The 12,113-nt window shown below is 49.8% G+C and overlaps 2 protein-coding genes across 5 annotated transcripts in view; one reads left to right on the top strand and one right to left on the bottom strand.

Moving 5' to 3' along the window:
- TIMP3 (TIMP metallopeptidase inhibitor 3) overlaps positions 1–3,997 on the bottom strand; it is a 78,753-nt gene extending 74,756 nt beyond the window's left edge. Inside the window, exon 1 of one of the 3 annotated variants that reach the window (XM_059081744.2) lies at positions 3,469–3,997. In XM_059081744.2, coding sequence (XP_058937727.1) covers positions 3,469–3,589 — 121 coding nt within the window. In that variant the 5' untranslated portion in view covers positions 3,590–3,997. The remainder of the gene's footprint in view (positions 1–3,468) is intronic. The other 2 variants (XM_067010060.1, XM_067010061.1) reach the window with 2 other exon arrangements.
- Positions 1–12,113, top strand: part of SYN3 (synapsin III) — a 443,491-nt gene that overhangs the window by 206,760 nt on the left and 224,618 nt on the right. The window lies entirely within an intron of this gene.

Here is a 12,113-nt window from a genome sequence, read left to right as displayed (position 1 = left end):
CTGGGTGACCTTGAGCAAGCATGATCTCTCTCAGACTCAGTGTTTTCCTTTGAAAAAAATAGGTGTAATACCTACTCTTTAAGATGCTGGGTGGATGAAAGACACAGGATCTGAGAAGTGCTTGAACCTAGTGGGAGTCTGCAAGATGCCCCTTCCCTCCTACAAACAGCAGCTCTCCTCTTTCCAGAGTTACTAAGATGTCGACAGCCTGGGTCTGCTCCCCAAGTGAGTGGCTCCTCTCTGAAGTCTGATCCTTTTTATTTTCCTTAAGTCACAAAGCCCAGTGTAAAGTGTAATTGCGTGTTTGTGAGTGAGAGAGAATAGATCAGGCTTCTTTGAAAATGGCTTCTTTGCTAAAACCACAACCTCAGATCTGATACCAAAAGAATCTGCTGGCACTGGTCCCTGTCAAAACAATTTGGAGACATCCAGAGACCATCCTCCAGAGCTGGCAGTGGGCCCCCAAGCTGAGCCTCACTCTCGAATTCCCAACAGGCTCAGGGGGCAGGCCCCCAGCACTCTATCGCACAGCCCCATGCTTCTGTGCAAAGGAGAGCTTGGCATTCTGAAGCAAGATTCTCTCTCTCTACTGCTCCCGCCCCCTGCAGAAACCACACAGACACACACGCAAACACGCAGGCACGGGCACACATACCCCAATTTTCAGAAGGCTCTTGGCACTGCCTACCCCTTCCTTAGCTGGACAGAGCTGTGGAGCAGAAAGCAGGCCAAGGCTGCCTTCTTCATTCCTAGTCCCCCCACTTCCCTCCTCCAGAGTCAAGGTTTTGTCAAGAGTTTCAGGGGCAACGACTGGTGGGGAGGGGGCTGCAGACATTGTAGCTGCTGCCAAGTCCTTTTCTTTCTGCCACAGTATGTTTTATAAGCCAGCATGTAGTTTATTCTTCTAAACACTTTGCTAGGGTGCAGGGCCTGGAGTTGCCATAGCAACACCTTTTAACTCCTCCTCATCCAGAAGGCAATGCCAATCCCCAGGGCTTTGGGAGAGAAAGGCAAAAAGAGACACCTGTGGATGAGGAGAAAGGAGAGGGAAGGCCATAGGGGATTCCTTAGAGAGGGCCTTCACGCAGCAACATGGCACCCGGCCACGAAGAGAAAAGATCCAGGAAGGTCCTGGAAGAGGAAGCTGGTGGGCTGGCGTAAGCATTTTTCATGGACTACAGTATTGATTGGTGGGGTCGTAGGGGTCAAGGGGAATGGAAACGTCTACACATTTCCTTCAGGGAGAGAACAGGCAGTCATCAACCCAGACAGACTGGAAACCAGAAGGGCTGTGAGCTAGGAATACTGGGAGCCACCTACTGGATGCCAGCAGGGTACTGTAAGGCAGCAGAGGTCAACAAGCCAGCAGCCCACATCCACACCTCCCATTTTTAAAAGCATTGTCTCATCCCTGCCACTAGTGCAGTGCACCAAACCGAGGCAGAACAGTTTTGGATCGGTGCCAGCAGCATCGACGTTTTTTTTGTTTCTTTTTTATTTTTGCTACCATAATGTTCTTGTCTTTGGGTACTTCCTGGTAACTTTGCTTTTCTCTGGGCAGTCTACTGAGGAGGGGGATGTGGCAGGATTTCTTAAATAAATCCAGAGAGATTACAAGAAACTTTCTGTATCAGCCCAGACACACAGCAGGAAACCTAAGCAGCGAACAGAGTCAGGCAGTGCCCCCCCTGGAAGCGGTCCCCTTGCTCCTGTTTCCACTGTTCCCTGGTGAACGTTCAGGGTGGAAACCCAAAAGCCAAGAGCAAGGGGGAGGCATGAGGTCTCCCTCTCCCCACACACCAAAATCCAAGGGAACACACCCAAGCCATTGTCAAGCTGGGGACGACGCCCTGACTCCAGCTGGCTCCGGGCCCCGAGTATGTGCTCTTCCCTGAGCAAGACCAGGGCCCGCTGCCACCACCAGCAGCTCCCAGCGTTACTCAGGCGGGAGTGACACCCACGGGGTGAGGGCTGTCAGAGGAGGAGAAAGAAAAGCTTCCAGGCCTCAGGCAGCCCCAGAGAATCCTTCCAGGCAAACCCAGGGGCCAGTCAGGTTCCCCAGGGAGAGGGAAAGGTGCACAACACAGGCCCCAGGAAACCGCTAACACGAGTGACCCCAGGCCACACGAACGCCCGTGCCTGCCCTGCCGACTGGACTGACCTGCTCAGCACAGCTACCTCCCTTGCTTCTCCTAGGCCCGCCAGGCCCACCAGCGGCGCCCCTCCCCACCAGGCCCCTGCCTCCCCGCCCTCCTCCCCTGCAGCACATTTGTGGAGGCCCTCACCAGGACCCAGTGGAAAATTTCTTTCCCCTTTATGACTGTCCTTAAAACACACACGCTCCATTCTTCACCTCTGAATCTGCACAGGCAGAGGGTGGCTAGACTGTGTCCTACCGCACCCCCCAGCCCGTGTACACACACACACACACACACACACACACACACACAAAGAGCAAGGGCCACTGGACTTGAATGCCTTATGAGCTGGAAAGGAGAGGAGAGATGTTTTCCAGCTGCTACTCCACCTCTGGCCAACCATGCACAAGTGTCCCGAACACTCCCAAACAAGTTCTCCCAGGGCACACTCTCAAGGCCGTTGATATGGTTCTACTTCTTACTGAGTCTCTAATCAAGACACTAAGTCCAATTTGGAATAGTCACCATGATGTGACCCTTGGCATCTTTTTTCTTTTGGTGACAAATCTGTTTTCCACTGCTCAGTCTCCCCCTCCCCACACACATTCAAGGAAAAAAAATAGCCTTCCTGTGAATTCTCACAGCTATGTGATAAGTGATCCCTCACACACGCCACCTCCTGCTTGCTATCAACACTCTCAAATACAGTTCCTCTGGGGAGGGTCATCCCCACCGCTTTCTTCTCATTTTTCCCCTTAAATCCACCCAAACTTGGCAGTCCAAGAAGCTCAGTTAGCACTTGCCTAGGGATTGTGAGGCGGGGTTAGGTCTCAGTGAAAAGAATGAACTTAGTGGGGAGATGGTGAAAACTCAGAAAACTTCAAGTTTCTCTCTCCTGCAACTTTCGCTGCACATGGCTGGCAACTTTCTTTCTTTCTTTCTTTTTTTAACTATTCATCATCCCAGCACTTTAGTTGGCATTCCAAGTTTTAGAAACACTCTCCCCACCATTCTCCGTCAGCCCGTCCTTCCGTGATAGTGAAAAGGGAAATTTTCCAGATGTCAAAAGGACCGGTAAGGACCTCACGCCCTAAAAGAGCAAGGCTGCAAGGGGTTCACTCAGCCTCTGTGGGATTCTCTGCAGGGCATCTCCCCCTTCGGTCATGCCGGAACCCCTGTCCCAGGAACCTGGGTATCCCCACCTCGTCCCAAGCCCAGGCAGAGAAAAGGAGCGGGGCTCGCCATGCCACCCGGAGCAGCGCCCAAGTCCGGGCTGCAGCGCGCGAGCTGGCACCGCGGGGGCTCTGGCGGGGACACCGGGAGCGCTTACCGATGTCAGAGTTGCAGAAGGCGTCCTGGGGGTGGCTGGGCGAGCATGTGCACGCCTCGGCGCCCCAGTCCCCGAGACTCCAGCTGCCCAGGAGCACGACGAGCCCGAGCCAGGGAGTCATTGCCGCTGCCGCTGCTCGCCTCTCCAAAGTTGCCTTGCGCGCCGCCGGCGGGGTCGCCGCAGCCTGAGCTCGCCCGCCCTCCCTTGTGGGGCAACTTTGGCTTCGGGCGCGCCGCCCTCCGAGTGCCCAGCGGGACGGGATGGGGTGTGCCGAGGTTGCCTCGGCGCTGGCGCACGACTGGGCGGGTGGGCAGTCTCGCCGGGCGAAACAGCGGGAGCTGGAGCAGGAGCCGGAGGAGCAGGAGGAGGAGAAGCTGTCCGAGCGTCCGCCCGCTGCCTGCTCTGCGCGGTAGCCCGGCGGCCGAGTGATATAGCGCGGGTCCCCCGGGCACCCCCTCTCGGGCGCGCGAGGCCCGCCGTCTCGGACCAATGGCAGAGTCGCATTACCTCATCGGCCCTCCAAAAAAGGGGCGGGGCCGGGGGCGCGGGGCGACGGGGCGGGGCCGCCCGTACCGTTCAGATCCTTATAGGGAATAATGCAGCTGTGGGCACGCGAGTGGGTGGGCTGGACGCGCCTCCGAGGCGCACTGGCAGAGGGGCCCTCCGAGCGGCGCCCCCGTGCCCTTCCCGCCTGCACCCTCGCCACACGCCCACCCCGCCCTCTGGACGCCTCTGACCCAAACCGGAATCAACTACCACCAACCCCTTGGCAGGTCAGAGGTGGCCCTGCCCTGGAGACCTTGACTGTGCCTGGTGGAAAGGATAGGCAAAGGCTAACTCTGCCTTCTCTGGAGAGAGCAGGGTCAGAAAGGAAAGAAGCAGGTTGATGACCATCCCCCATACACACCCACCCCTTATCGCCGCCCCTGACTTTCCTGTCCACGAGGAAGCCATCGGCCTCTTGGAGCTGGCTGTAATAAAAGGTTGTTTCCTGGGCTCAGGCAGAGTAAATTGTGAAGTCATCCAACAAACACTGTTCTAGATGCTGGGATGAGCAAAACAAACTCTTTGCTCCCTTGGAACTTGAAGGCAATACGTCAGTAAATACATGAGTACATAGGGTGATTTTCTAAGGTAATAGTGCCATGAAGAAAACAAAACAGAGTAATGGGTTAGAAATGACTGGGGAGGGTGGTGCTGTCTATGGGATAGTAAGGAAAAGTCTGTCTGAGGAGGTGACATCCTGGCTGAGATGTGAACAAGAAGCCTCAGCCATGTGGCAGTCTGGAAGGAGAGGACAGCAAGTGCGAAGTCCCTGAGCCTATTTGAAAAACAATAAGTAAAAAGGGAGGGAGGAAATGGTAACTCCACCTAGGGCAGACAGGTCTCCATCCTTCAGCAAGGAACTTGAGGGTGAACTGATCCAAAACTGGGGTAAAACCAGATCCTGGAGAACTATCCAGGATCCGAAACTATGAGCTATAATGGATAACTGCTAATAACTAACACTGTGACTATTTTTATTATTCAGTAACATCTTGATTCTGCCTTCTATTTTCCATACCTCACCTCATTACATCTCACAGTAATCCTTTTAGATAGGAAAAACACCAAGTATTATTCACACTTTCCAGATGAGGAAACTGGCACAGAAAAGTGGCATTATTTGGCAACCAGCCAGGAACTCAATTCACTCACTCCCACCTTAAGAGAGACTTTTATTTTCTTGGACTTTAGCAGCAGTTTGCTTTAACTGTGCAAATGCCCTTTTGCAGCTGGAACCTTCTATCGTTCTATTCTTGGATCTCTTTTACTTTCTCTCCCAACTCATCCCATTTGGAAAGAGACTTAAATGATTTGGCAATAGAAATGCTAGAAGTTTGGAACAAAATAAGGACTAGGAAGTACTGCTCAGAAATGCAAGTTCAACCTCTTTCTGAGAAACTCCTCTGTTTACACCTCAGAGAAGTGACATTGGAATGGGAGAATCAGAAAACTTCACTAGAAATGGTATTTCCAAGAATATTTTTAAAGCTCCTTTTTTCCTCTTAAAAATTTTAGCTATAAGGAAGGGAATCTAGTTTCCACATTTTTCTGTCTTGTCGCCTTCCCAACTTTTAAGACCCTTCCCACCTTAACTCTAACTATAGCCCGACCTAGAGAGAGCTTTCCTTCTCTCGGTGTTTACTTTAGAACTTTGCTCCTTGTTTCATGGGATATAGTTGTACTATTTCCCCAACCACACTAGAAAGACTTGGAGGCCTGAGATATTTGGCCACACTGCTTTTTAGCCCTCAGAGTGCAAAATTGGGTCCCTGGAGACATGGATATGGGTGTGGCCAGCAACCCGTTGAGCCTTGAGCAGCGGACGGTCTGTATGCCACTCCAAGGATCCAGGTTGAGTGAGGGCATACTTGGTCGGATTTTAGAGTTTTGTTTATCCCTGCACGGTGCCAGTCATGTGGAAGGTTTTAGAAGCCTTTCCAGACCAAATCCACTTTGGATAAGCATCTTACGTGTAGAGGTCCTCTCTTCTCTCTTTTCTTCTCACTTTAATGTTTTGTCCAAATTACCAGTAGTTTCTCCAAGGGAAGGCTTGCCGAGAATATGAGTATCAGAAATAACTTTTGCTGAACTTCAAGCAGCAGGTTCTGTATAGAAAACATCTGAAGCTTTTGATTATGGCAGCTTCTTAATTATGTAAGTGTGAGAGCAAACAGATTGTTTTCCGAGCTGAAAGGTAATAAAATTGCCTTTTGGTTTATTTCCTCTCGCTCCCTATCTAAGCTGGGCCAGTGTCTTTGGAGTTCCACTTCCCTTTCAGTGGGGAAGTTCTCCCTGATGTCTGACCTGAGGGGACACCCTTTGCCCATCCATATGAGGCCAGCTCAGTCCTCACGCCGAGGAAAAGAGAAAGCAAGCTTCATGAACCCTGTAGAAGGGAGCCTTACTGCTAGGGTCAGGCCCTCCAGCAAGCCGACCTCACAGCCATCAATCTGGACGTCATGGTGTCCATGGGCCTATAATATGTAAGAACTGCTTTTTCAAGGCCACTTCAGAAGCTAGATGTGGTGGGCCTGGGGCTAATGGTAAGAATGAAGATACAGGCTCCCCACTTTCTCTTGAGAGCTAAGGACAATGATAGATTTATAAACCCCAGAAGAACTGAAGAAATTTCTAAATCTGTCTTGTCCACCCCCCTTTCTTTTGAGTTCCAGGATGCTAGAATCTATGGAAGTCTCTTATAGACACTTAGAGGTCCTGAAAAATGACCTCAGAGACTACCCATACTCATTTGATAGTTGGGGAAAATAAGGTTCAGACAGGTGAAGAAATTTGCCCAAAGTCTCACCGGTTAGCCCATGGCAGAGCCAAGATTTTGCTGCAGCTGCCTGATTCCTTACCTGGGCTCTCTCCCACCCACTCATGGGCCTCCGTCCCCCCCAGCTGCAGTGCGTGACCTAATGTTTATACTCCTCCGCAGCCACTCACAGTCCTGAATGTGCATTTCAGATCTATAGATGAGTTTCAGAGTCCCTTTGCACAGTGCCCAAGAAGTACAGAATTCTGCCCGCACTGACTAAATCGTTCTGTTAAAATAATAATCACCTCTGAAGCAATCATAATGAATATAGCTCTGTACTCCTCAGAGGTTTATCTCTTTTGTGTTTATTTTTCCCTTTCTAAATTATCTAATACCTTGTGAAAACATTTCAAACATATTGCTGCAAAGAGACACATGAAAATTTTCTTTCTGGGGGACAAAAAGAAGCTGGGGTGAAAAAAAAAAGCGGAAGACCTGAGATTTGTTCCAAAGGTTGCTGCAGAGCAGTTGTGTGTGTGGGCAAGTCACCTCACCTGTCTGGACTCAGTTTTCCTGTTTGTTGGATGAAAGATGTAACTCGGTGATCTCCAAGATCCCCCCTGGCTGGAAAGTCTCAGAATCCATGGAAAAGTCTCAAGCTCAAGGTGAATGTCTCTGAAGGGAAGATAGATCTTGCCATTTAAACAGGTTTGAGACAAATCGAACGTGACCAAGACTGAAGCATGTACATCAATCTCTCAATCAACAATGAGTTTCTATTCTGCTTTCTGCTCTCTCCTCCAAGACTCAGGCTGAAAACAAAGAATGTGATGGCAAAGGCATAGGAGAGATTGAGGGTCTTGTTCCTGATAGAGCCCCACTGTAATTACTTGTTTATCTGTCTTTTTGCCTCTTGGGTCATAAGCACTAAAAGGTCAGGAAATATGCCTTTTGTTATCTCCATACCTTATTTCCAAAATTCATTGAACTCCTCTACTGCCTTAAGATCACAGCTTAAATGTCACCTCCTCCAGAAAGCCTTCTACGATTCCCATCCCCAGTCTTTGTCAACCCCCTTCCATGTTACCCTGTGCTTCTTTCTTTCACACCACTTGTCTGACTGTAAAGTGATTGTTTACCTTCCTGGATTGTAAGCCCTTTGAAGACAGTGTTGGTAATAAAGATCAAGTGTTGGTAACAAAGAAGTCAATAAGTATCGGTTGAATGAATGGAATTGATTTGACCCCACTGGCCCCTTTCCAGTATTCAGATAGGCAGGTGATAGCTCCTTGAAGAGCTCACAGAGCCCTATCCCTCTGGCCAGTGCTAGGGGGCACTGTAAGCCAGAGAACACCCATTCCCTCAGCCTGCATCCTCAGCCAAGCTCACCGAGAAGGTGGGAGAGGCACAATTCCATGCTAGTCAGTGGGGTGTGGGTGCCTTTGAGTGGGTGAAGCTAACCCCTCCCATCTGCAGTGGCCACAAAGCTCTCAGTCAGCATCCCGTCTGGGTCCTCAGCTGCCCAGCTTCTCCACCCCCAGTCTAGCCACATGTCAACCCAAGGGGAGCCGTGCTCTCAGGAAGCTAGATACTTGTGAATCATGGGTTTGTGGGGATTGGGGAGATCTGGGAACACAACAGAGGATGCCACGGTCCTACCCTTCCAGGGCAGAGCTGGCCTCTGGAAATTAAACCTGGTGAAGGTACTGACAAGATGTGAGACATTTCTCCTGCTGTATGGGGAAACACCTCTTTTCTTTCCCACCCCTTCTCTTCCAGACCCCAGCCTCAGTGGCTTTCCCCAAACCCACAGTCCATCTGAAAGTCATTACATTCAAAATAGCCTTTTCCAAGCAACAGACAGTCCTGGTCCACCCATCACCATGAGCCCTGGCCAGACCCTCAGCAGGGTTGCTGCCCAGCACTGGGGAATTCTGGACCTAAGGTGGTAGGTACTTCAGGTTCTCTCTGTGTCTGGCACCAGCAGGGAGTAATAAACACCTTTCCTCACTTCCATCTGGAGCCAATTTCATGGCAGTAAAATTGCAGGGCGTCTCTTGCCCCAGCTCTCCCCCAGCCCTGCCAGGGAGTGAAGACCCCTTAGTGTGAGTCTCTGGCTGAATTCACCTGAGTCCTGGGGTTTTTCGCATTTCTTTCCACAGAGAACTACTCCCAGAGATTTTAAGCCAGAAAACACATGTGTACGGTGGAGACATTTTGTGCCCCGCTTTCTGGGGTGGTGGGAGATGGGAAACAGAGCTAATATTCCAGCACTTGCTCATTTTTTTTTTTTAAGTGACTGTGTACTCAGTTGGTCGATTATTTCTGTGAAGGGTAATATGCAATAGAGGCAGAACTTCTCCTCGACCCTGTCTTAATGTCTTCCTTATGCCCATGGAGTTCGTGTGTTTTTCCTTTAAAAATGAGTAGCTCCTTTGTGGTTTCTTTGAAGGTTGCATGCTCAGCTTTGCATCTTCTGCACATGAGCGTCTCTGCCTGGTGCTATGTGGCTTTGGAGGGAATGGGACAGACAGACAGACATAGGGTTGCTCTGCTCTCAGACTGGGCTGCAAATCCTGTTTCTGCCAAGGTGCTTGACCTCTCTTCGCTTGAACCTGCTGGAATTGAAATTGACTTATCCTGCGCAATGGGGATACCCAAAGAGCATCCGATGCCATTGATCACATCCTTTTCTAAACTCGGCTGCTGAGACTCCAGTCTCTCTGAGTTTTTGCTTTCTGCCTCTCCAACTGTACCTTCTCAGACTTCTTGGCAGGCTTGTTAGGCTCTTGCTGCCACTAAAATGTAGGTGTTTCCAAATTTTCTGTCCTTGGCTCCCTTCTCATCCCTTCCCTTCCCTTCCTTTTCCTTCCTTCCCCTTCCCTTCCCTCCTAGCCTCCACACTCTCCCTGGCTAACCCCACCCTCTCCCCTGGATCCACCTACCACTCTGCTCTGTGCACTAGAACGGACACTGTAAGCAGCAGTATCCCTCTGAGCTCTTGTCTAGGTCCAACTTCCCCCTGGACAGTTTCACCTGGAGGGCCCATGGCCTCCTCAGTCCCTAAGGGTCCAAACTCATTGTCTTTTCCTCTCAGTCCTCTCTGGTGTTACCCATCCCCGCCAGTGGCACCGTCATTCACCGAGTCCAGTAGAATCTCACTCCACACACCTCTTCTAACCATCCCTTTCTCCCTTTTCGCACCGTGTCTGCCTTGGATCAGGCCCAGATAGTCTTCACTGACAATTTCAGTAGGCGCATAATTGCTCACTCTGTCCAGAGTCTTTCTCTATCAAGTTCAACTTTTGCACTGCTGCTGGTTTAAAGTTTTTCAAATATAAGTCTGAAATCATGCTGTCCTTTGCTTAAAAATGATTCATTTGTCCTCCATGGCCTTTTGAACAGTCTTAAACTCCAAAGAAAAGCATACAAGGCTCTCTGTGATCTGGCTCTTCTCAGGGCCCCACAGAGGGGGGCCGTTCGAGTAGAATACCGTGGGATTGCTACCGCTGTAGTTACACAACAACATGCCCTGTCCTTGCTTATCTCTTCCAACCTATGCCCTTGTTCCCATCTTCCAACCTTTTAGGTTCTGACTATCAGTTTCCTGCCTCTGAGGCTTGTTCACACTGCACTTTTTGCCTGGAATCCACCTTCCATCTTTATGTCCCTGACCCTCCTCTGTCTCATCTGTCAGGATCTTTATCTTTCCGGATTCAACTTGAATCAGCTCATGGATGTTTTCCTGACCCTCTCTCTGCCTCAGCGGAGCTGATGAATCCCCCGAGGTCTCTCCTTCCTCACTCCCCTCCCACCCACACAGTATCCCCCAGATTTCCACAGTGCCTCCCACACTCTGTTGCCCCTAGTGGCTAATACCTTTAGACAGCAAGCAAATACAGGGGCGTTTTCAGTCTCTAGCTCAGCATCTGCGCATCGTAGGCACTTACCAGATACTGAGAGAATAAACTAACCAATGAATGCCAGAGAAAATGGGGGGAGGGACAGTCAGTGTATAAGCTTCACAAATTCACCATAATAGAGTTTCTGGAATCCAGCTTCTTGGGTCCAGAAAGTCAGCTAGATTCAGCTCCCAGAATTAATCAGTCCCAGGGACACTAGGATTCAAAAGAGACCAGCAAATTCCATTGTCTTTGTTTCCAATGAGAGATTTAATTGTCATGTCATGTCATGTCAACACGACCCTCATAGTTTTCCTGATAATCATAGAGAGCTTCTATGAAGCTAGTTTCTCATCAGAAAGTTGCTTTGGTGTGTATGGAGTCTGAACACAGGGAATGAGGTCAGAAGGTTATTTCAGCCGAGATACTGTGGAATTCTCCTTCTTGCTGAGGGGAATCCTTGGCCAAGGGCACGACAATGCCCACCCCTGCTGGCAAGAGTCCCTCTCCCTGGTCAGTGACAAGACCAGACACATATTGCCAACTTTAACCCCTTTGGTCTTTCTATTTTTCTGCTCCAAACTTGCCACTCCTCCCTTTTTTTGCCCAGACTTTTTCTGCACCAGGAATATTATGATCCATTTGGTTTCTATATTTTAGATTACAATCACCTTCTAATAATGACCCTCAGGTCAACAGGTTTGGGTTTTGGGTTTTTGAACTCTCCCCTTACCGTGTCTTGATTTACTGCCACAGATGGCTCAGCGCACGCATGGTGTGTGAATTTATAGCTTCAGTGCTCAGAAGACAGAAAGCCTTCTTTCCATTGCTCCACCGACAGTCTCTCTTTGCGTCACAGCTTGCATGTCACAGTGTGTTCATCAGCCCTGGAGAGAAAGTACAGGGTTCCCTCCTTCCTGCCCTCCTTCCTTCCAATTTCCTTAGATATTGACTGGTTGTCCACTAGTACACAATAAGCACTGAGGATCTAACAGTGAACAAGGCACAGACCTACCCTCAAGGAGTTCCCAGTCTAGTGGGAGAGAAAGATGTGAAAACAATAGTGGGTGGTGTGAACTATAACAGGAGGGTCAAGTGTGCCATGAGATGTTGGGCCACCCTACCAGGAAATGGGGAGGTATTTGGAAACCCATATTATGGTGAGACAGAGAACCAAGAGGTGGGAGAGGACTGTGGGTCATCAAATCCAACCCCCTCATTTTACCGATATAGGAAGAAGTCCAGAGATGTGGGCTTCTATAAGGTCACACAGGATTACTGGCAAAGGCGAGACAAGAAATTAGACCCCTTAGTATCTCATCATCTTCCCGTCACTCCAGACTCCTCTAATTCAGTGCTGGACCCATGAGAATTAGATTAGAATTAGATTAGATTAATTAATAAATAATTATTTTCCTGTCCTGTAACATTCATCAACC

Source organism: Kogia breviceps, chromosome 12 (genome assembly GCF_026419965.1).
Source record: "Kogia breviceps isolate mKogBre1 chromosome 12, mKogBre1 haplotype 1, whole genome shotgun sequence".
Taxonomy (NCBI): Eukaryota; Metazoa; Chordata; class Mammalia; order Artiodactyla; family Physeteridae; genus Kogia; species Kogia breviceps.
This window is presented reverse-complemented; position numbering and strand designations above follow the sequence as displayed.